The sequence below is a fragment of the Falco punctatus genome (genome assembly GCF_963210335.1).
Source record: "Falco punctatus genome assembly, chromosome: 8".
In the NCBI taxonomy this organism is placed as follows: domain Eukaryota; kingdom Metazoa; phylum Chordata; class Aves; order Falconiformes; family Falconidae; genus Falco; species Falco punctatus.
Window position 1 is genome coordinate 33,555,474 of NC_137588.1, and position 26,220 is coordinate 33,581,693.

The 26,220-nt window shown below is 43.3% G+C and overlaps 1 protein-coding gene across 4 annotated transcripts; it reads right to left on the reverse strand.

Moving 5' to 3' along the window:
• Window positions 1–7,265: 7,265 nt before the first annotated feature.
• Window positions 7,266–21,477, reverse strand: INSIG2 (insulin induced gene 2). 4 transcript variants are annotated; one of them, XM_080399199.1, is made up of 6 exons: window positions 21,279–21,477; window positions 16,496–16,836; window positions 13,659–13,783; window positions 11,212–11,378; window positions 10,686–10,785; window positions 7,266–10,195 (listed from the first exon to the last, which is right to left on the reverse strand). In XM_080399199.1, the coding sequence occupies exons 2-6, from the start codon at window positions 16,737–16,739 to the stop codon at window positions 10,154–10,156; spliced, it is 678 nt and encodes a 225-aa protein (XP_080255325.1). In that variant the 5' UTR covers window positions 16,740–16,836; window positions 21,279–21,477; the 3' UTR covers window positions 7,266–10,153. The 4 variants fall into 4 exon arrangements, with proteins under 4 accessions (XP_080255325.1, XP_080255324.1, XP_080255326.1 ...); XM_080399198.1 differs by lacking the exon at window positions 21,279–21,477 and adding an exon at window positions 20,965–21,201; XM_080399200.1 differs by lacking the exon at window positions 21,279–21,477 and adding an exon at window positions 20,281–20,869.
• Window positions 21,478–26,220: the final 4,743 nt, after the last annotated feature.

Consider the following 26,220-nt stretch of genomic DNA (forward strand, 5'->3'; position numbering starts at 1 on the left):
GCGTCAGCAGTAAAACAGGAACTACAAAGGCGCGCGGTAGCTGCCCGCTGCAGGACACCTCATCCAGTTCAAGTTCAGCTGTGCAATACAAGCCCAGCTCTTTGTAGTTTGAAAAAAAGCAAACCCACCCTAAAACAAAAACAAAACCCCCATATACTGCTCTGAAGGATTAACACAAGGATCTATCTTTGTTCACGGAGCCCTTTTTGGGTTTGAAAAAGGAGATTCTTACATCAAAAATAGAGAATTCTTTCATGTTACTGTCAGCTCTGCAGCCCACCTAAAATCGCATTATTACCACTGACAGAAAGACAGGTGTTAACAGCTGGAGAGAAAACAAATGCAGGGCGCTGTGGCAAAATTTGAGGAGAAACAGATGTGTGTGTAACTTTGCCTTTGATATTTATTTTAATAGCGCTTCTCAAATGTGTTTAATATTTATGCGGCTGTAGTCTCAGCTTTCACCAGCATGCTAGAGCTGGCGCGGTGCATTATCCACCTCTGCCACCACTTCTTCTTTTCTTTCCCTCCCTCCTAACCGTCATAAAGCAGCATCTGTAAATCTCTCAGGAAATGCCAGTTTATTCCTCCTCCCCTCCCCCAGTATGAAATGGATAGAGTTTTTTAGCAGTGGGAGTTCAGTGTGATTAGTATGCTAATACAGGAGAGAGAAAAGGAAATGGAGATGAGAGATACGGTCCTGTAGCGAAGAAAAGCAGGAACTACTGAAAGGAGGATCTCTGCTAATCAATTAACCTACAACGGACCTAATGCCATAAGAAGCTATTGTGCATAAAGGGACAAAATTCTCAGTGACAGATGGCACTTGGGCTCACGGTATTAGGAGGTTGCTGCTCAAGAGCTTGTTTACCTCCCATACAGGGGTAAGCAATAAAGCAATAAAATTGCTTATTTATTTTAAAGGGAGAAGTTGAAATGCTTATTTACCAAATCAATCAAGGTTTACTAAGGCAGAACAGCCACAATCCTCACAGCCCTAAAATGCTGGATACTTCACTGATTTCAAAGAGCAATTATCTATTGCAGTTTCTTGAACCTGTTCTGACTGCAGAGAGACATTTAATTTGCAAATTTTGATGAAAATTGTCATTTTTTTTTAATTGCCTATTTCACCAATTTGAATTTTAAAACAAACGATTAACTAGAAGCTCATTTTTACTTGCCTTGGGCAAGCCTGGAAAATATTTGTCAAGACCCAAGCCTGTCTGCTTAGCATTTGAGTTGAGAAATGCACAACTGCCTTCAAGTCAACATTAGCTATGACAGAAGCAAGACTATTATTTAACAGTAGCTGAAAATGTCAAAAACAAGCGGCGTCTGGCATTTTGACAAGACGGCATTGAAAAGAAACCACTTTTTTTTTTCTTTGTTTTTTTTCTTCAACACACTGTTAACTGTAAAGCAAAACTGTACAATTATCACTTGGCTCCAAGTATGGCTTTGGCGGGTCCCTTTGACCTGGTGGGGATGAAGGACAGCAGGTGGGTCTCCATCTTCTGCTCGCAGCCACCTTTAAGGTCCAGCCATGGGTCAGACCCTTCATGCTTCAAACCAATCCACGCTCTGCTCCCGGGAACGGAGACGGCATCATCTAACGGCTCATGTCAGGCCTCAGGCGCATCAGCTGGATGAAGACATCCTGAGAACTAAGGACACCTGTAAATGTTTAGGGGTGAATGTTTTAGATGTTAACTGGCTGTCAGGATAAAATGCAGTAGAAGTAGGTATTGTGCCTTTTTTACATTAGAATTCATAGCAAAGGGTCGGCAGATCTAATTAAAAATAGCATTGTGATGAAGAGAAGCCTGATATTGAAGAACTGCAGGAAAGTGAGTATCTAAAATATTTTCTTTCCACAGGAAGATTAAGTTGGAACTTACTGTTTTAATCAATGGTAAGATGCGACAGTGCTTATGATAAACAATATTGTGAACATCTCTGGGCAATAGCGCAAGGGTGATATTGTTTTCAAGAATTTTAGATAGCAGAATAAATAGGCCTTAATAATTTAAGAGATGCCAAAGTGATGACCCTATGTTCATCTTCATTGCACACACCAGACAGTCTGCACCACTTATCCGAGCTCGAGCAGAACAATTTTCTAGCAGTTTTTCCTGCCCGTTGAGCCCCTTTATCAAACGGCATTAGGTAGGGTATCAAATCCCATAAAAATTTTGTCTATACAAGCGTCAGTTGTTTGTTCATGGCCTTCCTCAGCGAAATCTCAGCATGCACCTCGCAGCAGCTGTGCAAGAGACATCAGATGTGCTGCATGGTCCCTTTTCTAGGTCATATCCCTTAGTAATCTGCCGGCTGGCAGCTACACAACCAACCACACCACCTCTCTCTGGGTTTCATTAATTACTGTGACCTTAGAAATCACAGATCATTAAAAGTCTGACAGCTCATCAAAGCGTAAGTATTCCACAAAAAGCTGATTCAGAGGATGCTGGAAGGCATATACTGTCACCCATAGCTTTGAAACTTCTCTGATATCAAAGTTTGGGGGTTTCTGGCAGCAACTGAGTCCCTTCCTGGCTGGGCAGCACCTCTGGTGCCTCGCTTTTACAACCAGTGGAAGGCAGGAGGAGCCAATACTGCTCCTGGCAGAGGCTTTCCCTTTGCACTGACCTGTGCGTTGGTGCTGTGATGGAGAGGACTGGAGAATTGCTCCTGCTTCAACTAAGTTTATTTTATTTCCTGCGATCAGATTAAGGGACCACGTTTGCCAAGTTACAAGTTGTGGGAGCAACACAATCATCCTCATTTACCAGTGAGCCGATCCAGAATGGTGAAACCTAGTGTTTTTTGAATCCCAAGAAGCACTCCAAATCCAGGGACTTGGGGGTTCAAAAAAGCATCTTAAAACGGCACCAACTCTCCCTCTCACCTTTAGGTATACTCCTATGGAGGTTAAGGTTTAAATGCAACTTGTGAGATCTCTGTCTGTCCCTTGGTATTTAAAGGTCATTTTCCTTTATAAATTTACATTTAAAAAAAAAATAAAAAAGCCAGTGTGTGTGTACTATACTAATACCACTGGTATTTGCCTTCATGCTGGGCACTTTGACCTGACATATACACTGCGCTCCTTTCTGCATCTACCCAGCTTACCAAGCGACCCCTCGTCTCGCTGCTCTTCACTGTCCCAGAGTTCATCCCCTGGATCAGTGCAATGACCAAAATCTGCAGAACAAACCCCAAAAAAATGTTTCCAGGAATGGGTAAATGTCTCACTTCCTACCAGCTACATCATTTCTTAACACTGCACATCTGCATTTATTACTTACATAATAGTGCATGTCTATTGTTTCTTGTACCACTTGCCACCACAGTGGATACTACATCAGTTCACGTCCTTGAAACATCAGTCTCTAGGATCTTTCAATTCATCCTCCTCAAGCCACTACTCCAGCCGCATTTTTGCTTGTTACACTGATTTGAGGAAACTGATTGGTAAGAGGAGTCTGAAGCCACACAAAGCAGTATTATTTCTCTCTCTCCAGTTTAATCAGAACAGGCACAGGTCCAAGACAAATCCTCAGCTGAATTTCCTACAAGCAAAATACTGGACACAAAAAAAAAATGCAAGACCGTGGCAAGCATTTATGACAACAAGCTCATCAGCAGCCAACATTTTGCATTTGCATCATTATTAATCTGATCTGCCAGATCTGATTCTTACAAGCCAGTCGTCCTGAAGAGCTGATACACCATACCAAGAGCACACACTGTAAATCACAGAGAATGATGACAGTTTTCATCAGTGGTGAAAGAAGGAAAGGCCAACTCTGCAGTGTGCTGCTCTTACTTGTTGCACAATACAGGAATTTTTTTGACCTGTACCACATTAGAAAAGAAGCGAGGTCTAAACAATTTCATCCCTTTCAAACACAGTAGGCCAAATTCCCAACCAGCATGAAATACTGCATATCCACTGGAATCGATGGAGCTATGCCAGTTCAGCTGAGAACTTGGCTTTGGATGTCAGTTCATTCAGCAATGATTGCACTTGACGTGCAGCACAGAACAAGCATTTGTTTTTGAAAAGAAAACAGTGGAGTCTTTCAGTGCTAACCCAGCCTATACATAGTCCCAGTTCCAAGAACAGGATTAACTGTCCATAGCTCAGGCTCCTATGTATTTGTGCAAAGGAAGAGTAAGGAGGAGGAAAAAAGCATATTCCTTCCTCTCGGGCACACTGATGGCAGGTCTTGCCACTCATGACAAGAAATGAGGGTCCAGAGCAGGGCAACTTTGCTTTTCTTTAGAACCTGTAATTGATGTATGCACTTAATGGCCTTACAGGGACCGTCACCCCCACCTGAACACCGTGCAGTCACATCCCTCACCTTCACCTCACCATCACCAACCAAAGCGCCCAGGGCCAGATCACCATTTTCCCACAAAGTTCAGAAAGTCTGTGTCAATCTCAGCAAGAAGTTGCTAAAGCCATTTCCCCACAAACTGTCCTGTGGCATAGCCAGGCTTACCCCGGGCATCCCTAGTCACTGAGAAAACAACTGGCACAGCTGGATTAGAGCAAAACAGACGAGCCCAAACACGCTCTGGTGAGCACGGCCAGTAAAGTGATGCTTTGGAGAACTGCTGAAGATCAGAACAAGTCAATACAAAGGCACTGCACTTGTAAGGCTCCCCTCCCCCTAGTTTCGAAACCCAGATGAACTCAGAACCATCACTTATTGTCTTTTTCTTTCTTGCAACATTATGCAAAATGTTGGAGCTTCTACTTGCATCATTTCTATCTGGTAAATTAAGTTGCAACCCTATTTCTCCCAGCTGTCTTTTCAGTTCACACATTCTCCCTGAATAATTGCATGAAACAAATCTTGCTTTGAGGCTTGATTACCAAAAAAGTATGAAATATCTGAAATACTGGGTTATCTCACATAACACAAGGCATACATTTAACTAATTAGAGAACGGAAATAGCAGAACTACACTGTGAATTCAGACAGTAACATATTTATAAATACAGATTTTCTTTCAACAAATATTTTGCTGTATTTGCTTAAAAGGCACAATTTCAGGATTTCTACCAACAAAGTCACGAGAAGCAGACCCTACGGCTATACCTGTGGCCTTTGCCATTGCAAAGACTCTGCAAGGAGCGCACATACCCCTGTGTAACCACAGCACCACGGGTCACTCCCTGCACAGAGGGTAAGTGCAAAAGCCAAGGCAGAGTTGCTGCCAGCGCACAAAGCGAATCCCATGAACTCAGTGTGGGGACACTGTAGGTTGTGCATCTGACACTGATGTACGTGGCACACTGGACACCGCTGAGCTCTCAACCTCTTGTCCTGGGGAAACTCAGTAGCAGCCCTTTCCCTTTATATTCTTCCTCATTTTTGTATTTATTTCCCACCTGCTATAATGCTGGGCAGGCTTAAAAAATTAAGTGTGAAAGTGCAACAGGAGCTGCTAAAGTTCGGCGCTTCAGAAATGAAGAGCAAGAAAGGAAAATCTCAAGAAAATGCAAAACTACATTGCAACCTGGATTTCGGTTGCAATCAGATCAGGAAACAATCCTACCTCTCCCCCAGCATGACTTTTTAAGCATTCACAGCACAAATTCCCAGTATGCTGCCTGAAAAGCTCAGGCATAAAGTTTATCCTTTAATTTGAGGCTTTGTCATTTGACCGGGGGGAGGTAATCAGGACAAGGCTCTGGACCATGCTGCTCAAAACATGACAAATACACCAAAAATCCGAGCTGGCTGCACGAGGCAATTAAAGTAGTGTTTACTATTCCATGACAGTTCACATGTTGGACTGACCTTTCATTTACTATTTAGTACTGAACATTAAGCTGCAAAATTACTCATGCTTTGCATTTAGTACTGGCATCAAACCTAACAGCATTAGATAGCTATTCCCACGGTGAGACATGCATTGCCCCTGCCCAGCTGTGCATGTACCTTTATAAACACTGTATTTGCTATTTAACATCGCTTACACAGGTTATATTCATCCGTTACCATTAGGAATTATTGGTAACACTGCTCCAAAATGTAAAAAGCATATGCAAAATGTCAGGGGTGACGCAGCTGGTAAAATTACGTCCCTTCCTTCCACGCTGGGAGAGATAAAAAGGAAGGCTGGTGCACGCCCATAGGTCCCTGCAGCAGCTCCCAGACAGATGGCAGAAGGGAAGGGCAGAAGCTATGGAGGAAAAGTTTGTCTACTCCCCTCCTAGCTGCTTACAACAGCCACGCTACAAAAGGAGGCACGAGATGCGTTTTGCAAGAGCCTGGCAGCCTGGCGTTTGGAATATTCTGTCCGAAATGGGCAACTTTCCATTTGACACCCTTGGGCTGAGCTTGGGCAGGAAGGGCCTGCAGTTCCCATTCCCCAGGGCAGCGCTCTCCCGGAGAGGCTGCAGGTGAAAGGGAGAGGTTCAGTCTCCAGCAAAGCACCTTCGCCAGCGTGCTTTTGACCAAGCATTATTGTACCTGGTTGCAGCACTAAGGTTATTTCTGTCCTTGGCTGCGATTTGCCTGGTCAGACGCTGGGCATGCCCAGGCCTCCGCATGCTGACAGCAGAGTTCGGATTTTTGGGTCACAGGTTGCCAACACAAACACAGACCTTTTCCATTCACTCCCCGTGTGCTTTCCAGCTTTCACTCATGGTGCTACCCTGCTGAGGGCACTGCTTCCCAAATACTGATGAACCTCTCCTCCCACCCTTTCTTCACCTCTGCCTGGAGGCTTTTTCATTACGCATTTCTAAACCTCTGTTATGTCTTTTTTTGACAAGAGTGATGGGCACTATGAATGGACAGTCTGTGAATACTAGAATAACATGCAGGTCATATCCAGATCGGCACATTAATAAATAGAAATATATTAAGGGATTCCCTGCCATTCGTGGGTTGGTGGTTTGGTTGGGTTTTTTTCATATTCATAGCAGCTATTTATATCTAAATCTCTATTTTCTGCATTGCGACTGAAGTTATCTGGCTTATTTTCCCCCAGCTCAAATATTCCCATTGCAGATTCAAAAGGGCAAATTTTCAAAGGCTGTTCAGCATGCTAATTAAGATAGAATCACTGCCAATTTGATCTTGCCTGCTTCTTTTTTAGTATTTCCAGACAGGTGTTTTGTGCAACCAATATGCCAGCTCAATGGTCAAAATGATTATGAGATTGCTGATAGGAGGCAACTTAGCGCACTTTAAAAATCAGTATCATTTTTTAAAAGAAAGAAGAAACCTATCAAGCAAGATTGTAATTGTATTTAATGCACATTTTGCTTTTAACAGCAATTCGCCAGTTTAAACAGCATAGACCTTACAATGTTTAATTAGTGAAGAGGTTACAGTGCTTATAAAGTTGTATCTAAAATATACCTTATTCATTCTCTATTGAACAAGATTTTTAAGACAGTCTAATGTTTTAATTACATGCTATACAGTAGCAGCATGTTCACACTACTACAGTTAAGGCCGTGTCAGCATTCTCATCATGAACCTTTTTCAGAGTTTGAACACACCAGCCACAAAATTACAATGCAATTTGAAAAAAAAAAATCATGTCCAAGATGTGAATCCTCTGTTGACTTCAGTCAAATAATAAAAATAGTAAAACACACGTAATAAAGGACCCCGCTCAAATTATTTTGGATGATTGCTGCCTTTGCACATCACGCTCAAAATTTCCACAATGAAATTTAAAAGAAGTTAGTGAACAGCACAGTCTGATCAGGTTTAGATAAATCTGAGTGCAAAGTGTTGTAAAGTGGGTGCCACAGATGCACAATAACCACTTCTCACATACTGCACATTTTAACATACACAAGGCTTCCGTGTAGGTATTTAGACTGGCAGGTAAAAGTAGTTTTACCAACAAGCAAACAACAAAAGCTACTCATCTCCATATGTATACACTAAATGATCATGATGAAACTAAACTGTTTACCGAGTCAGCACGCTGGCTACTAAGGTACCATGTTATTCCCTACAGTTAGAATAAAAATTCAGATTTTTCTTATGCCACTCATGCCCTGATAATTCAAGAGGGACTCATCACACTACCCACCAAGCTGAAGCCACTTGTTTAAGTAAATAAGGCAGATGAGGCAAAATACTGTACGGAAAGGGACCCAACAGCTTCTTCAGTGAAATGCCAGAGCCTGCCTGAAGAAACTTACCCATAGTTTATGCCCTAACAGTTTCTTGGTTTTGTTAATAAAATGCTTCTTATTGCCACATGGTTTGATTAAAAGAAAATCTCTATAGTCAGGGATCTACTTAAACATGTTCTACCTCTGCTTAAAGCAAAGTGCATCTGTAACGTGCTTTCCTGAAACACTACCCAATGAAAGCGTGCCTCAAGTGCTGAACGGTCATGGAACCATGACAAGCTGATGAAACTTTGTGGAGCTGCAGAACCAAGCTCTTTATACATAATTTGCTTATTTTATTACTTTTACACTTCCCCGTTCAGAAATCTTCCATTTGTGACCACCTCTTTCATTACAACGCTTCTGGAAGCACTTCATTGTGTACTCTTCAGACTTGGAGATAAGCACGTAAGACAGAGTTGCCTATTTCAAGCTTTGTGTACAACACACAAACATTTATTAATGAAAACTTGTCTAAACATCTATTTGTTCTTTGGACCAACTCCAGCCTCCCTAGGTGACTGTAACATGTCTTAGAAACCTTCACAGAATATTTTAAAAAAATAGTACTTCAAGACAAAAAAAGGAAAACGAATACATTAAAGTATCATCAACACAGAAACAGAAGAGGGAAAACAAAGCAGAGACATCCCATGCCAAATTCACTGCTGGCACGGGTTAGCAGTGTCCTCTTGAAGTCTGCTTTCTGCCTTCTTGCACAAGTTCATTTATCTCATGGTCTTAAAAGGGAGCTGCAAAGCCAAGAGAAAATTCCACGTATGCCCCCAAATATGGGTCACACTAAAATCCTTCTCCGTAAGAAGGGAACCGATTAGCACACAGCCTATTTCAGCTCTGTCCTATCAGATTTTCTGTGCACAGGCACCTATAAAATAGGGATAACAGTATTCCTCTACCTCAGAAAAACGCTGTAAGAACGAACACATTTATGGTTGCCTGGACCATATTCACAGCAATAACGGCTACATCAGTACCTAAAATACCGCCTCGCCTTCTCCTGCTGATCCCTGCAAACAGAGCAGGTAGCGGACAAGAACTATCAAGAGTAACATCGGTAATGGAGGTTTTTATGACACTATATGGTAGTGACTGATTTAGTTCAGCAGAATTAAGTTTTGCAATAAAAATCCTGTAAGATTTTTTTTTTTGTAAGGGATCAACACAAGTCAGTGTAAGGGACTGTACAAGAATGACCCGAATTGTATCCTGTTACTCAACACAACAAGTAATTTCAGAATCTGTCCACATCTGATGATGGTCCACGTAAGTTTATATACAAGCATGTATACTGGTTGTACCAGGGGAAAAAACAGCAAATAATTTCTAGCCTCTATTTCCATTTCTCTATTCTGTGATACTGGGCACGTACCACAGACAAACAAAATGCTATGGCAATAACCCATACAATCCATATCAAAGTTTCCTCAGCTGAAGAATGATACAGTGTGTTAATAGCCAGAAAACAGTTACTTATTGCAGCAAAGATCACCTGTAATCCATGAATTTCATAAAGATATTACAGGTTATTGTCATGGAAAGAGAAGGTCTTCATTCCTAAATTTGAATCCCCTGTCTTTCACTGAGCTATTAAGAACACATTCCTCAAAACTTTCAAGATAAAGTGAAGCAAGAAGTTTCAGCTACAGAAATGTAGTGCAAAGGTTCAGTTTGGCACTGCAACATTATGGACAGACAAGAATTTATGGTAAACTGTTTAGATTTGGAAAAAAGAATCCTATAATTGAACCAATGTTGTCAGATGTATTGCATACTATTGTAACTTCACAGTAATCAAAATCAGACATCAAGGTTTCTATAGAAGTAGCAATCACAGATTGCAGTAAAATATACCACTCAAGGGAAAAAAATTGCGTTTTGGCAATTTCATAATCAAGTGTTCCTTATGCTCCTCCAACAGTCATTTGTCAGGTATTTTCCTGTTTAAAAGGTGTATGCTGTCTCTTCTCAGTCCTCATGAGACTTCTCTGCAATGACTTTGCATTCATACTGAAAAACAGAAGTTGACAAAATTAGTAACATTAGTTTGCATAACTAATGATGAAGACTACTATGAGAGGGATTTTTCTACCAAGTGGGTCATAAAATAGCTTAGCTTAGACTTCACTCAGGTAAGTTTGGTCTCCCTAAGTCCCGTGCATGCACTGCTGGCTGCAATTTCTGTCTCCTTGAGCAGCAGAAAGAACAGTAGAGACTTAGGGGATGCCTGACCCCTCCCCAAATGCAGGAGCTCTTACACAGCAACTTGTCCTGAAAGGACTGATGTATGCAACTGAGAGTGTGCAGAGCAAAGTCATGGGCTGTGCTTTGAATAACAGCATTAACCACTCACTAGCTAGATCAAAAAAAGCAATGATTACTGATGTCTACCTTACTGCACATCCACAAGTCAAAGAGCTGCTTGGTACATACGACGGAAGGAATGACAAGTAGATTAAAACTTGTACTAGAAAACAGTCGACTCCCCCTGCAAACCTACCATTGCCAGCTGCCTGCCGATATTGCCCATAGTTATTCCACCAGCAAAAAAAATACACGGCAACCATGAACGAACATAAAGGAAATCTGGAGATGTGTATCTGGAAAAGAACATGTATTTTTGAGCTCAACACTGTGCAATACACAGAGCCCTCCAATCACATGAAACAAATCCACAAACTTAAACATTAGGACATTTCAACTCCAAAAGACCCAAATTACAGAAATTTCATTACTTGCAGCAAATAACAAAGGGGGCTTATTGATTATAATCCCATTTGTTCAATCAAAAAAAGCAAGTTACATTATTAGTAAGGTAGCAATTTTATTGAAATAAGCAACTTCCAACTAAAAGTCTCACAAACACCTACAAGCTTTTATGAACAGTCCAATTTATGTTATACTCAAGATAAAGTGCTGACAGCTTTGGAAATCATGTCAAACTCTACCCTTTCAGTTACTCTGATTTTATGTTATAGCTTCAGGAGACGAGCCTATTGTTTAATCTTGAAAGAGTAAATACTTACTGATAAACTCCATTGTAGACGAGAAGTTGTGACACCAATGTGGCTAAAAAAGCAATTCCTACTCCAAGACCAAAGCCACTTCGTGATCTATCAAACGTCCACCACAGACCAATTGACAGGGCTGCTAATGTGAGAGACAACTGGATGTTGTTGGCAAAATCCACTTTCTGTGTTGATTGTTAAGGATAAGCTTGGAAATTCATACCATATACAAAGTGTAAAGCAGTTTTCTTCATTCTGTTTATCATATTTTGACGCAACAGAAAAAAATATCATAAAAATACAGCACTAGCTGTTTCAGCTATCACACAGCTATCAGGTAGAAGGAAATAAGCCTTGTAAGTGTTGCCAATATATCAGGAAACTAAAAACCTATGACATTTTTTCACAGTTTTAGGGTCTTGGCACTGTACAAGAGGGAAGCAACTACACACCTACCAGGCAATGCAGGTGTTTTATACAGACATAAAATGCACATGTCACTGTTCAGACTAAGGACACTACATCCTTACCTGGCCCTTTATTACACTAAGCATCAAATCTTAAATCTAGCATGAGACTCCTCCAAATGACAGAGATTTACCCAAAAAAAGGTACTTATCACTCTTAACTGCAATTTTGTTTAATTCATATGCTAGTTTACATTCAGCAAAACATAAAAAATGTTGGTTTTCTATAAACCAAAACGTAAATAATATTATTGTGAAAGTATTCATGTAAATAAACATTGAAAATCAGTTCTGTCAACTCTCTGATAAAAGTGCAAAGTCACTCCATATATCTTTATAATATTTCATTCTTCAAAATGTTTTGGAAATTCTAACTCATCCTCACTCCTCCTGTCCACAACAGATTATTAAAAAGGAGGCTGTCAAGTTTCATAATCCTGAAAGAAAATTTATGGATGACAACATAAAAACACCACCCTATTATCTCACAAAGACCTAGAGAGTGACCTAGAGGAAATAAGAAAGAAGTTCAACTACCTGAAATAAATAATTACAGGATAAAAATCAATAGCATCAGAAAAAATGTCGAACAAGACCTAAACCCACACCAAATACTGGCAACAGGCAGAACTGGCAATAAGCTGAAAAGAAAGCAGTCTGTAAAGCGGTCAAGGAGAAAATACAGACAGTACATTAATGATGTCCTGGGATATGTGTAAGAGCTGTTAGAAAACTGCAAAAGGTTTGCTGTACATAATCTGACCCATGCAGACAGAAGGTGCCAATTCTATTGTATTTCTTAAAAGCAGCGAAGTTGCACGTGCTTACACAACAGCTACAGCACAGGTCAGTGAGAAGCACAGTACCAGATTAATGCATCTTTGGCAAGGACAGCAAGGTTTGCAAGGGACAGTGGGAATGGCCCCGAACCTTGGCAGCTCCAGCTCATTTGGCCATTCTGGACAGAGAACCAAACCAGACAACCACAAAACTCATCCAAGGGCCAAGCCACCTCAGTAAGAGTTCAGCCAGCTCTCACATAGCTCTCACATACTTCACTTAACTTGCCCTCTTTTCCTGGAAATACAGAGATTCAGTGGCATGCAATCAGCACTTCTTAGCAGTTTCTGGAAACTGTGTTGGAGCGGATGCTGAAGGAGATGAGACTTCCAGAGGCGATTCGCATTCTTTCCAATTAGTTTGCAAGAACCCAATTTTCACAGACAGATCCTGGTTTTACCTGACAGAGGAGGTATTAGGCATGACTACGTGAAACCACTAAGCCTCACAGCACTGCCAGTAAGGTGTGCCAGTCCACATGAAAAGCACCCTGTCACCCAGCATGTCCCCAGCTGCTTCAGAGGGAAGGGATGCCAGTTTTGAGCACACTTGTGCAAGGATGTATCTGCATAGCTACACAATTAGGAGGAGTACAACGTACTGCAACACGCTGACTGACTTCTAATTGCCCTTGCTAAATGACCACAGGAATGGTAACTACTCTCCCAGCATCAAAGCATCACTTGCAGAATGGGGTAACAATGCTTACTTGCTCTCTGTAGTCCTGGGTACTACCTGGTCCTGAGGTTTCCTCAATCTTCACAAAGCGCATGCGCTTCACTGATGACCTCAGGACTGGCCTGCAGCCTCTTACTGCAATGTTAGAAGGACATCAACCCCCGCAACATCTTAAAGCACTTGTACGTAATACCTATCACACAAATATTTCCCCACACTTAGTTTTAATTATTCAAAGAAAATAACAACTATAAGTAAGACAAAGCCCAATACTGAGACATTTCTATTGAAAACATTTTTCAGAATGAAAAGACGTGAGACTCGTCACCTCCAACACCGCTACAACAGTTTAACACATATTCTGCACTTTCATTGCAAAAATGCTGCACATCTTATCTTTAACAATTCCTCATGACTATGTGAGCTTTGTTTTAGTGGAAACCCATTTGTTATCGCCAATTTCATTAGAATATAGGATACAGCGCTGGCATGATTTATTCCCACAAAGACTGCTACACATCGCATTACACTGGACCATTCTCTCTTAAATTTATGTGGCTCTCCCAGATGTCTGTCCATGCACGGGTACAATAACCCAATCACAGCTGTGGAGACAGGAAAGAAAAAAGCCCCAGAAGTTAAAGCACTGGCAATATTTAGCTAAAATAAAGACTATCTAGACTTTGACAATTATTGTCACTACTAAAACAGGTCTTTTAAGGATAAACAGTACAAAACATACACAAATTTCAAACAAATTCATTGTTTTAAAAAGCCCTGTAAAACTTCAGCAGCATCTTCAACCACTGCAGCAGTGACTTGGCAGAAGTAGCAAAATAGAGACAATTTGAACTAGCGGTGGAGGATGAAAGAACTCTGTACCCTATTAAAATCTGCAGTCTCACACTGTAGTTCAAAAAGAAAAGTAATAGCTTGCAGGCTGACACTTTTGAAAATCCCACCTACCAAATATACATGTTTAAATAACTGCAAAACACACACACCACAGTAAGGGCAGAGTGTGGGGTTTATAACACCAGTATTTTGTCTTCCTGTGGTGGTGTTACAAGCAGGTTTTGTTTGGATAATGTTTTTCGTCTTCTTCAATACTACTACAAAGGCTCACAGAGAAAAAGGGAAAGCCCAGAGCCCACAGTAGCTGTTGAATACAGAAAGCAAACAGGACTTTCAACCCCAGGGAACTGCTACGCTCTTTAAACATTTCTTCATGTGTTCTCTGCTGCAATTGCAGCTAAAATGACTGTTCCCAACACTGCTGAGGAATAACACTGCTTCCTAATGCTGAACTGGGGCTGCAGGAGCGGGCAGTGCCTGAGCCAGTGCCCTCAGACTGGCATGCTGTTGGAGGTATGTTATAGCAAATGCTCATTGTTCTGTCAGAGAGGAAACTGATCTCCAGGACTCAGGACAACAAATCACCAGTAAAGCTGGAGAAGGAAAAAAAAAACTCCCCAAGCACTTTTCTTGCCAAAGGTATTGGGCCAAACTGATGACTAGTAACAGTGACAGAGGAAAGGACTTCTCTGAAAGCAGCCTCGAACACCACTGCTTGTAAATATGCAAAATACCTTCATTCTGTTCATGAAAAATACTCATGTCAATTCCCGGAATGCTGTGCCAGTACTAAATGGTAAGGAAATGGGTCAATTACCAGCATTTACCACAGAGGTTCCCTGTATGTATGCTAGCAGAGAAGACAAGGAAAGAACATGGAGAAGACTGATAATGAAAAAGAAGGAACTCAAACACCTTAACAGAGGTCACTCCTGCTGGGAAAAGCCAATTAAGGCAGTCGTATCTTTAGATCCAGTGGCTTAAAATGAAGTAGTGCAAAAGCCTAGCAGGTGACTGACTATACTTTACAAGCCATAACCAGTCTTTCCATCAAAACATCCAACCCATCAGAACCAGAGAGGCCCACAAGTTTCTTCTGAGATGATGGCAAGATCTAGCCTTCATGACTACCCCATACACAGCTGCAGACAATGTTCTCAGATGATCCAAGAGAGCATAAAGTGCAGCCTGATGCAAACAGTTGACAGTGCAAGCTTCACAGCAAACACTGCAAACATTTTGTGTTGCTGCTGCAGGTTGGGATTCTGTCATTTCAACCTCCACTACTCCATATGAGATCAAACCTTTACCAGACATGTTTGTCAAGACAATCAGTTTGAAGTATGAAAGAAAACTGCAGCAAATGCAGGCTACAAACCAAAACCTAATCAACAATCTCAGCAAGACAACAGAAAGAGGGCTAAGACAACTAGCAGATAAAGCAGGTATACAACTGCCACCATAACATGGCAAATGCACTTCCACAGGAGAACGAAACTGACATATTCAGCGAGATATATGGAGGGTTTCCTTTCCAATCAAGCTCCTCTGGGACATCTGGGTTGTAGTATTTCAACAAGGTATCAAAAAGAAAGCAATCAGACAAATAGGAAAAAAATAGGCTTACGTATTATCATTAGCAAAACAGCGATATCAACACAAAAGCTAGTTTATTGACTCATATTAATATTCAGAAACGTGAGCTTCTCAGTCTTATTAAAACTGACCTCTAGGACAATACCACCTTTACTGTAAATGTTCACTAAAGCACAGTCCTCCAGTACTGGCTGCTAAGAACACTCCCTTAGTAAAGCATAAAACTGGCCCATGGGATCAGTGATCTTCAGAGCCAAGTAAAAAGTCAAATTCCATCAGGCTTGTAACATGGAACATGCCTTGACACTTGTAGATGAAAGAAAAGAAAAAAAGGATATTTCTTACTATCTACAGCAGACATCTCACTTAAACTAGCTAAACACACAAAAGCCTCAACTCCCTATGTGGTCATGGGAGAAATGGAGCATGTTCACATCATCTGACTTGATACACGAAAGTAACCAAGGTGCTGTTCTGCAACATGCCTCTGTGACCGCAAACTGTGTGTTTGGCCTCAACTCCAGTCAGGTCTCCCAGCTTTATGGAGCTACAGCTATACCTAAAACTGGACTGAGGAACAAATGGAAAGATGGGTCACAAAAGGAAGCATTGCTCAGGGTGGTTTCCTGTGCTCAAAACAAGGTTACATGTGGCACCACCCCCTAAAGGCTTAAACTTAGCAGAACGTGCATACATATCTGCGTGTACACGGGGAGATCAGAAGGTTAGTAATAGCTCAAAAAGGGCAGTGATGCTGGAAGAGAAATTTTTATTTTCTACACCTTTCAGGTAGTTTTTTATAACTGTACAACTACCTCTCCACCCTTTCATCTCCATGCCAGGCATGCGTACACGACTGAACTTACCTGACGCTGTGCCACAGCAAGGTGGTACCCACCAAGCTGAGGAGAAGATGCTTGTGATCACATCAGGGGGGAAGAGAGTAACGTTTCTCTGGATCTGAAGCAAGTTTAATACTAATGCAAGAAATACACCAATAAAAAACAGCACTATACCACGAATTACCAAATTCATGCCACGACTGGTTACAGATGAAATGTATGGGCCACACTTTTTTGTTAAGACTGGCATTGCATCATTTTCTGCCATGACTTCTTATGTTCTCAGAGACATCCAACAGGCTGACTGAGGAGGATTCACTTGAAATCAGTATTTTGACTCTCCTCAATTAGGAGATATCCAAACCCTGCAAAATAATTTAAAAAAAGGTGAAAAATGCAGATATAAGAAACATTAACTATATTTTTGTTAAATAAGTTGGGGACTGGTTTAAAAAAATACAGCTATTACATTTTTCTGAATTTTCTGAGGAGGCAACTAGTCATTTGAGAGCAGAACCAACCACAGCTGCAAAAATGCCTTACAAAGAAAACAGGTTTTATGAATAGCTTTGTCTACTAGGAGACAGAGGAGGAGGAAACATGATAGGAATGTGAAACCACAGAGAAGAGGTGAAGAAATGAAACCAATATCAGATGGAAGAGAGGCTTGCTTTGCAGTAACAATAAATTGTTTTTCTCCTCTCCTTTAAGCAACAACTGGAGATTATGTAATTCAGAAGCAAGTAAACAAAGCCCTTGGCTTCAAGCCAGCCAAAGAGGTTCACAGATCTCTCTTCTTGAGGAGATGCCAGAAAATATTTCTCAACTGGAAAGGGAAATTTGAGAAATATTTTTCAGGATGGAGCCAGAATTTCAGCAGTCCTGCAATGTGCCCATTCTTGTAACCCCAGGTAAGAGCAAAACAACTCAGCAAGCCAGAGAAGTAATCTCAATGCAGAGAAATATTTACTGAAGTAACACACTTTTGGTGAAAAGTGCCACACATTACTACAAACTGTAATTGTAATCAGGAACAAAAGAATCTGAGAGTGAAGGGAAAAGGAGCTGCCCCTGCCCGCGCACTAGGTAACGTCCTACATGAGTAACTGCTGGCACTACAGGAATGGCAGAGTTCCCATCCCAATCACTCTTTTTAAAAAAACCTGTCCATCAAGAGTCTTGTTATACATGGATTCAGTGCCACATTCATGTATAACAACGATTCTGATCGACAGCTTAGCCACCTGGAACTTAAGAAAAAAAGCCCTGACATTGTTTTTAAATTTGAAACTGCCAGCTGGTGGCGGCTTTTGTTAACTCTTATTTACGGCCACGCGGGCACAAGGGAAGCCAAACCAGTGCATCCATTCCCCTTTTCTCCCTGGCTTCAGCAGATCCTGAGGAAGCTCTCTGAAGACGTAGCAGCAGTGCAGAGGACGTGCCATTCATTTCTGCTGACTGAAAGCCAAAAGGGAAGTGAAATACATCCAGGCTAGTTAATACACTACAGGTAACTGCACGTAAAACGTGACGCCATGCTGTGGCATCCTCCATCACGCACAAAAAAGTCCAAGAGGTAAAACAAAAGGTAAAAAATCAAGTTCTGGTCACATGTAATTTCCCACTGTCAGTTTGGGGAGGCAGCACAGTCCCCGTTAGAATGCAGCATCTCTTCTACACGGCCAATTCTCCACATTATTTGTAATCACAAACCCATCTTGAGGTGAAAGAGGGCAACCACGCTGTTTGGCTTCTTAAGTCAGCTTCCTGACTCACACTGAACAGACGTCTGCATCAAGGCTGGCACTGGCGCTGCAACATGCGTCCCTCAAGCAAAAAGGAGGTGCTCCAGATAATTTTTTTTCCCCTCCTTTGGATGGCATGGCAGTAGAGCTTGCATAATACATTTAGCCTCCAGGAAAGAAACCACAGTCACAAATACATCCCTATCTTAGCTGAGAGTCTCCCCTGTCCCTGGGGGCTTTACCCACAAGGTGATCACAGGAATTCCCAGAATATACAGAAGTCTTTTCAATACTCAGCATTCGAGACTGTAGGTCCCAATCACAAACTCCACAGGAATAACATACTTAATGAGGGCTTTTAAACTGTTAGGTCCCTTCTTAGTCTCAGCTTGCCTAGGAAAACAAGTTAAACTCTTGACTCTCCGCTTACTTCACCATCCAAACAGCTCTTGGCGCTTCCTGAAGTCTGCACATCCCTTATTTTTTTAATGCATGACCAGAGCTGATATATATGACCCCTGGGTTGATTCTCATAGCCTTACACGAAGAAGCTCACACTTCTGGGTCTCTCTTTAAGTGAGCTCTTTTGCTGCACACAGAGGATCAGAATTCCTTTTTTCACTGCCATACAGCTGTTGCTCACACCCTGTGATCAATTAGTACATTCCAGTCTCTCTCCTGTTACTGAATTCCTTGTTCCTTGGTACCAACCCCAAACCTTGCATGTTGAATTTCAGTCCATAGGTACTATTTACTCCGACACTCAACATCACCCCATTTTTCCTGTAAGATATCTCTATCCTCTTCAGCCCTGCAAACGGTTCCAAGCTTTAGGTCATCAGCAAACACCATGACTACACCCTATTTTGCGCACCCAGGACATCAACTAAAATACTGAGCGACACCAGCCCAAGTCCCTGTCTTTGATGAAATCTATTAATAATATCCGTGCACCCATTATTTCCCCATGTTATATTATTTCCCAATATCCCTCTAACAAGACTGCTTCTTGTAACTTCAAATACAACAATCTCCAACTTAATAAGAAGCATCAGCTGTCCCATGCAGCAATACTGATGTAAACACCAACTGGATCTTACTTTTTCTTCTTCTAGAAAAGACGACCAAATGGAAGCACAATTTTATTTGGCATAAACCAGTTTCAAAACATAAAGCCTGCATTTACTCAATTTCCATTTATTTAATATATCATTCAGCAAATATATGATACTTACTTGTGAAGGTTATCAAAATGTACTGGGACTTTGCTACATAAGGAAATCACTTACTGCTTTTATACAACCCCTGCAGCTACAAGTCATTTGAGGGACCAGCAGCAGATTTTCACTACAAAGTAAACAGCCTGACCACAGCAAAGGCACTTGGGTGGGTACAAGTCAGTGAATGTTTACAAGTAGTGCAAGGTCCCAAGTTGGCACGATCCAGTAGTTTCCATCCTGGTTTCTCACCCTGTGCGTGTTGTTCCTACTTGTTTTATCCTGGTTTCCAAGTTTTCTCCGCTCGTTGGCTCTGAAGCCTTTTGGCACGCCACAGAGAGCAACAGGGAAATGGAGCAAAGCGGCCAATGCTCATATAAAGATTCTTCAGGGCCTTGGGCAGCCTGGGGTCATGATGCTCAGGCACGGCGTCTTACTTTTGTCTTACTTACTATTGTCACCTTTCGTGAAAATGGAAACTAAGAGCCCTAAAGAAGGCATCGCCTCCTTCTTCTGGACCAGGAGGCTAGCGCATCTGCAGGCAGCGAAGACGATGTCTCTCTCCTTTTAAGCCTTGTGTTTCACCAAGCACTTCTACTCAGACGGGAAGAGTGCAAATATTGAACCAACACCACTGCTGAGCCTCCATCCCTTGGGAATGCACGTTCCAAACAGTAACACGGCACCGAGAGCTGCGGCAGCTGTGCGTCCCCCTCAGCAGCACACGGCTGAAACATGCCGCAGCACAGCGCGACACGCGAGGCAGCCCACGCGCAGCGGGCATTGTGCAAAAGGTTAACAACTACATTATCACCACAGACATTTTCAAAACACTTAGTCACTTAACTGTCTTCTAATTGGAAGATCCGTCCCGCAAGTGCTCCCCAGCGCTCCCCATGCTCGTCAAGAGCCGCCTTGTGCGGGTCGCAGCTCCCGACGCCGCACAGGCCCACCAGGAGGGACACAGCATGGCGAGGGCCAAGGGAGAGAAGATCTATTTAAGCGAGATGGCGGGGAGGGTGAAATGACAAGAAGCCACCTGTCTTCTGCGAGGCAACGCCGCAGGCCGGCAGCCCCCTCCTCGGCACACCAGGTGCGGGGACCGGGCGGCAGCCCCGAGGGCTCCCGGCGGCTGCGGGCCAGCGCCTCCGGCCCCGGCCGGGCCCGCTAAGCACCGCCGGCGGAGGGGCCGCGGCACCGGCCGCGCAGAGCCCGGCCCGCAGGCGCCCGGCCCGGCCCCCCTGCCCGGGGGAGCCTCGTCTGGCAGAAGGTTCTACCCCGCCGGGCCGAACGGCTCCCGCCGCCCCCTCCGCCGCCGCGGCCCGCCCGGCGCCCCCAGCAGCTCGGCCGCGGCGGGGCCCGGCGCCAACCCCCGCCCCGGGGCAGCGCTCCGTCGGCGGCGCTGCCGGTCGCTCGGCCGCCCGCGGGGAGGACGGGACCGGGAGGTGCCGCCGCCGGCCCGACTCGGCACCCCGCGCCCCGCACGGCCCAGGCCGCCCCCGCCCGGCCCCTCCGCGGCCCCGGCACTCACTCGGCCTCCGCCATCTTCTCCCTCCCCGCGCCAGTCCCCGCCCCGCGCAGCCTCCGCAGCGCCCCGCCGGGCCCGGCCGAGCAGCTGACGGGGCGGCCGCGGGGCGGGCTGGGCGCCGAGCGGGGCCGGGCACGTCCCCTCGGGCCGGCCGTGCCGACGGGGCCTGCCCCGGGGCCTGCCGCCGCGCCTGGGCCCGCAAGCCTGCGGGGGGCGGGGGAGCTCGGCGGTGGGAGCCCGTCCGGCCCGCACGGGGCTGCTGCCCCTCGGAAAGGGCTTTGAGCCGGAGCGAGGAGGGAAGGAGACGCATTTCGTACCGCGCCTGTGCGTCCCGCGGAGCTGGGTGTAGCGGTCAGGGCAGCGTGATAGCCCTGTGACACCTGTCGGTCACAGAGGCGGGGGATCCCGGTGAAATCCGGGCTCCCCGGCCGAAACGGAGCGCGTAGCCCCGGGGCGGGGCGGCAAGCTCGGGGCCGCGGCTCCACCGGCCCGGCCGGGCTGCGGGACGCGGGGACCGGCCGCTCCCACCCGACCGAACCAGCACGCCAGGCACCGCCGTAAACAAACACCGTATACTGCGTGTGTGGGGAGAGGTATAGGCGAGTGCTGCTGCTGCGTATCCATAGCAGCAGCGTAGTCCTTCTTCTTCCGTCAGTGAGCTTTTTCCTTTCTCATCGCACCGATAACGAATACAATTTATTAAAAATGTTTACACATTGCATTCTCCCCAAGCTTAGTATTTCATTGCAAAGATTTGGACAGAGCTTCCTGTATTGCGAGGACCACTGATGCCGTGTAGATCCTATTGCAGCTCCCAGAAGAACGGCTGGGTAGGACGGGATTTATAACTTACCTTCAGCGATAACTGTGGTTCCTTTGTGCTGGTGTGTTGTGAACAACGGTGTCATCAAACATGTAAACTCAGAGGAGAGTGTATGGGTATATAATAGACACATTAAGAATGGAAAAGGGGGAGATTTACAGCAGCAGAAATGCGTTGTGGTTTAGATGAGTAATAAATGAATTTTCAGGTCGTTCAGCTTTTTTTTCCGTCGCACAGAAACAAAGGTTTTTTTACTCTCAGTAATTCCTGCCGAGCTGCCTTGCCCTGTCTGTGGTTTAGGTAGTTACTTTGCTGTACTTGAACTCCAAGTTTTGTCTCGAGAAAGACAAGAAGCGTTTTTTAATCAAATAAAATAGCTTTCCCTAACGTCAGAAGGACACCTTTGGCCAGCCCCGTGCCCAAGGGGGAGCAGAGTGCCCTCTTCATGCCTTAAAGACCAGGACTGTCAGAATGCCTGAAAGCAAAACTTTGCGAACATACAGTGTGCGCATTAGAGGAAAGTGTGGCATCAGTAGATGGAGTTTGTAAATGACTGATGGATCTTTACTTCTCTAGACACATGTATATATAGTCAGGTAATGATTTGTCTATAAATAAATTCTAATTAGTTACAGTCAGGTCTGCTGCTGTGTTTGGTACTATAAAACTTCGAGAGCTTAATTCCTACAAAAAATAAACCGATCATATGACAAATACTAACTATATTAGTAAAGAGGTACTGAGGCTAATACGTGAGAAAATAAATAACCCAACTCCAATAACTTTATTGGCATTGACCATTTACACCATCTGAAGATTCGGTCCTTACATCCATCTGGTTATCGTAGAGAGTACAATGTCCTGTTGCACAAAAATGGGAGGAGCATGAGGGAAGAGCATATGAAAACATATCTGAATTGGAAATTGCCAAAATAAATACATCAGCAAATAGTTTTGCAGACGAAGGAGGCAGACATATGACCTACAGAGAAATGGCACTTGCTCTGACTTTGACTGGAACCGATACGAAACCTCATGGGCGAAGTGTATTTTTTTTTTAAAGCAACAAGGAGTTGTACCATTGCACTGGCAGCAGAACGAGACAATACCAAATATTCTGCATTTAGTTTGGGGACATAAGTATTGCTCTGGATGTTTTAAATCTGGCAATGAAAATCTCAGCAAAGATCATACAAAGCAGAGGAGTCTAGAGCAGCCACATACCTATAGAAAAAGTGGGATTGCTTTCGTGTCCATAACAATGAGTTTTTTAAAGTTGTATTTTGTGAAGGCCTTCATAGCTGCCTGATACCCTGGTTGAATGAGCCAAGGCCAGTCAGCTTAGCTGAAGGTGTGTCCATAGCAGGACAATAAAGGAAGGGTGAGAAGGCGATGGATGGATGGATGGATGGATGGATGGATGGATGGATGGATGGATGGATGAGAAAGAGAGAGAGACAGTAAGAGAGTTGGTAGAAAAACCTAACTTAAGTCTTTCTTGTGGTGATCCATGATAAAATGGCCAGGAGTTTCTGGAACTGTATGCATGTGTAACTTGGGGAAAAGCCTACACGTATGACAAGCAAAAGCCTTCTGTACAAGTCTGGAGCTGATTCCTGGTAGGGCTTCCAGAGTTTATATAGATAAGGAAACATCAGGCCAAACGTCCTGTTCTTTCCCTAAGCATGACTTTGCCATGTGGAGTAGTGGGGCAACCACAGAGTGCATTCAGTATAAGAGACCATCTGGGCAGGAGTCTTGTTCTCAGGGATGAGGCCAGGTTTGCTTTCTGTTAGGTGTACAAGTGAATGTCAGTAGAGCTCTTCTAGCATGGTCCACAGATCCCAAGTATCTCTGGCATCCCTTTAGCAGGAGTTCTGAAGAAGCCTGTTTGTGAGCTGTGCAGAAGCATGGCCGGTGACCACCAGCAGTTTCACAGGAAGGAATGCTTGTCCCTTCCTCATTCCATGTTCCAGACAACCACACCAAGTACTGATGTTAGTTTGGGGTCTTTAGCTAGGACTGTGAAAAAATATTGTAAATTATAGAATTTTCTTTATCAAAATACTCTTCAGGAATATAAATCTCCTTCAAAGCCTTCTTGGAAGTTCTCCATGCATACAGAAGGCTTCTGGAAGGCCTTCAGAAATGAAGAATTATAGAACTGGACACAATTTCCACAAATGCCTTTTATTTCACCAGCTGGGGCTGCTGTCTTGTCTCTTATTATCTGCAAAATAAGGTGTAGTAGCCATCCTAGTCAGCACACAGCTGGGTCACAGGCAAAGATCAGCATAGCTGATGAGTCCTGCGACATATGGGGAGCTTGTTAGGCACAAAGAGGCAGCGTACTGTGAACTAGTCTGGGGTCTTGGCAAGAGCATAGTGTGCAGTAGGTAAGTTCTATAAAATTGATTTTCCAATAGGGTTGGCATTTTAGAGGGGGAAGGAAAAAGAGACAAGTAGCAATGCGAAACCAACGGATCACATGCATTCTTACATGTGAAAAGGGCTCGTGCTTATCTCAGGTTAGCAACAGGATACACAATTCTAGGGCTGATACCAAAGGTGGTTTTATTTATTTAGCCACTTGCAAAAGATGCTGGATTTTCAGCCCAGAGGCTAAAGTCCCGTATTTATTTACTGAAAGGTTGCTGCATGGACAAATGCAGTATGAGTTTCCCTATATCACTCTGCCAGTGTGTCTCAGCCCTGGTTTCCATACTCATTCAGCACTTGCTGAAATAGTTACCTAGGGACTAAACACTGCCAGCCACGGTCGTGGTTTCTGAGATATGGAGTCCAGCCCAGTCAGAAGTTTGCCAAGATAACCTCATTGCATCACATGCCAAAGAGTCATAAACAGCTGCAGTACTGAAGGACTGTGACATTTAAATAAAGTATTGAAAATGCAAGGTGATCATCAGCATGTTAGAATACATCCAAATATGGGATTTAGAAATTAAAGACTTCCTATGGTATTTTGTAGTGCCATACAACATCTAGATTCAATGCACAGACTAAATAGCTGGGACACTGAGCTTCACTGGGGCATATTTTTTTCAGTGACAAATTCTGGTGGGAAGCAGAGACAGTACAGAGCCTGAAGATACATGGAGAATGTATATGAATGCGTTACAGCCCTAGGTGTGTGTGCATGTGTCATAAGTGTGTCACTTGCTAAGAGTTAAAATAAGGTCAGTGCAGATGAATAAGTAGATGTGAAAAGGGCAGAAAGGAAATTCATGTCAAATCAAGCTAAAAATAGGTGGCTGAGTGGATGAGGAGAATGGCATAAGAAATGCTAACAGAAAAACCAGTGGCTGAGGAGGAAAACAGTCTTGCACAAGAATTTAAAATACCTTCTGAACTTAATTGAAAATATTTTAAGTGTGTGTCATTGAAGATAGCAGGAAGTGGTTTTTCTATTAATATGTTTAAGGTTTGGAGGTTTCTAATTTCTCTGCAGCCATAAAATTCAGATTCCCTTCCTTCCTTCCTTTCTTTCTCCCTTTCTTTTTCTCTCTCTTTCATTCCATTTGTGATATCTCAAATCCACAAGGAAGGAAAAGTTTCTAGCAATTGCATTTGAAAAGCTCCTGCCCAGTATCACAAGGCTTGCCATGTAGTCATTAGCAAGCAATTGCAATGCCAATTGCATTTGGCAGTACTGTTGACTGAACTTATTTCAGTTGGTATTATATTTGTAGAGACACAGGCCTTACTTATATTTATGCCTACAAAAAATGTCAACAACTCATTGTAACTTATTTTGAGATAGGGCAATAACCCACCCCTGTTTGGCTAGTCACTTGTACAAATACAGAGTGCAGATCAGTCTACTCCAGCGGAGTTTACAGTCTAGAGAGAGCAGCAGATTCCTCTGCAGGTGGTAGGGAGAAATAGCACAAACAAAGTGATCCTTCTGCTCATTTGATGTATCTATTTTAAGTTTTAAAAATTGTCCTCTGGAGAGGCTGTTTCTTTCCTTCACTTGTTGCAGATGGAAAAGATGCCAAACTCCATAGACATCTAAGTTTTAGGCCTCAGAATAAGGAGATAATGATGTTATCCTGTGCAATTTGTCCAACAGCACAGGTTATCTGGGTCACTATTGAGGAATGTTTGTGTTGCAACGAGTTGCAGGCATAGCTGTGTCAGACAGCAATCACTGCTGGCATTAACATTGCTGGGAAGGACACATAACAGAGCAGTTTGAAAAATGTCTATTTCTCTTAGCCAACAGAAGTCTGCAAATTTACAATGACAATTCAAATACCAGAAGTTCTCGTTTCCAACAAATATTTCCATTTTGCAGCATTCAACATCCTCTCAAATTTGACCTTTGCTCAGAAAGCACACAGTGCAAAATGCAAAAATAAAGGAACTAAGAACTCTCTTAGAAACACAATTCTCCATTAAAAGCAGTTTTAATG

Excerpts from the sequence above, each read along its gene's own strand:
- INSIG2 (XM_080399199.1), bottom strand. The coding sequence starts at position 16,739 with ATGGCAGAAAATGATGCAATGCCAGTCTTAACAAAAAAGTGTGGCCCA. Across the intron at positions 13,784-16,495 it reads TTGCTGTGGCACAGCGTCAG|CTGTGATTGGGTTATTGTAC; the intron begins GTAAGTTCAGTC and ends CTGTCTCCACAG. Across the intron at positions 10,196-10,685 it reads TCGGCAGGCAGCTGGCAATG|TATGAATGCAAAGTCATTGC; the intron begins GTAGGTTTGCAG and ends TCTGTTTTTCAG.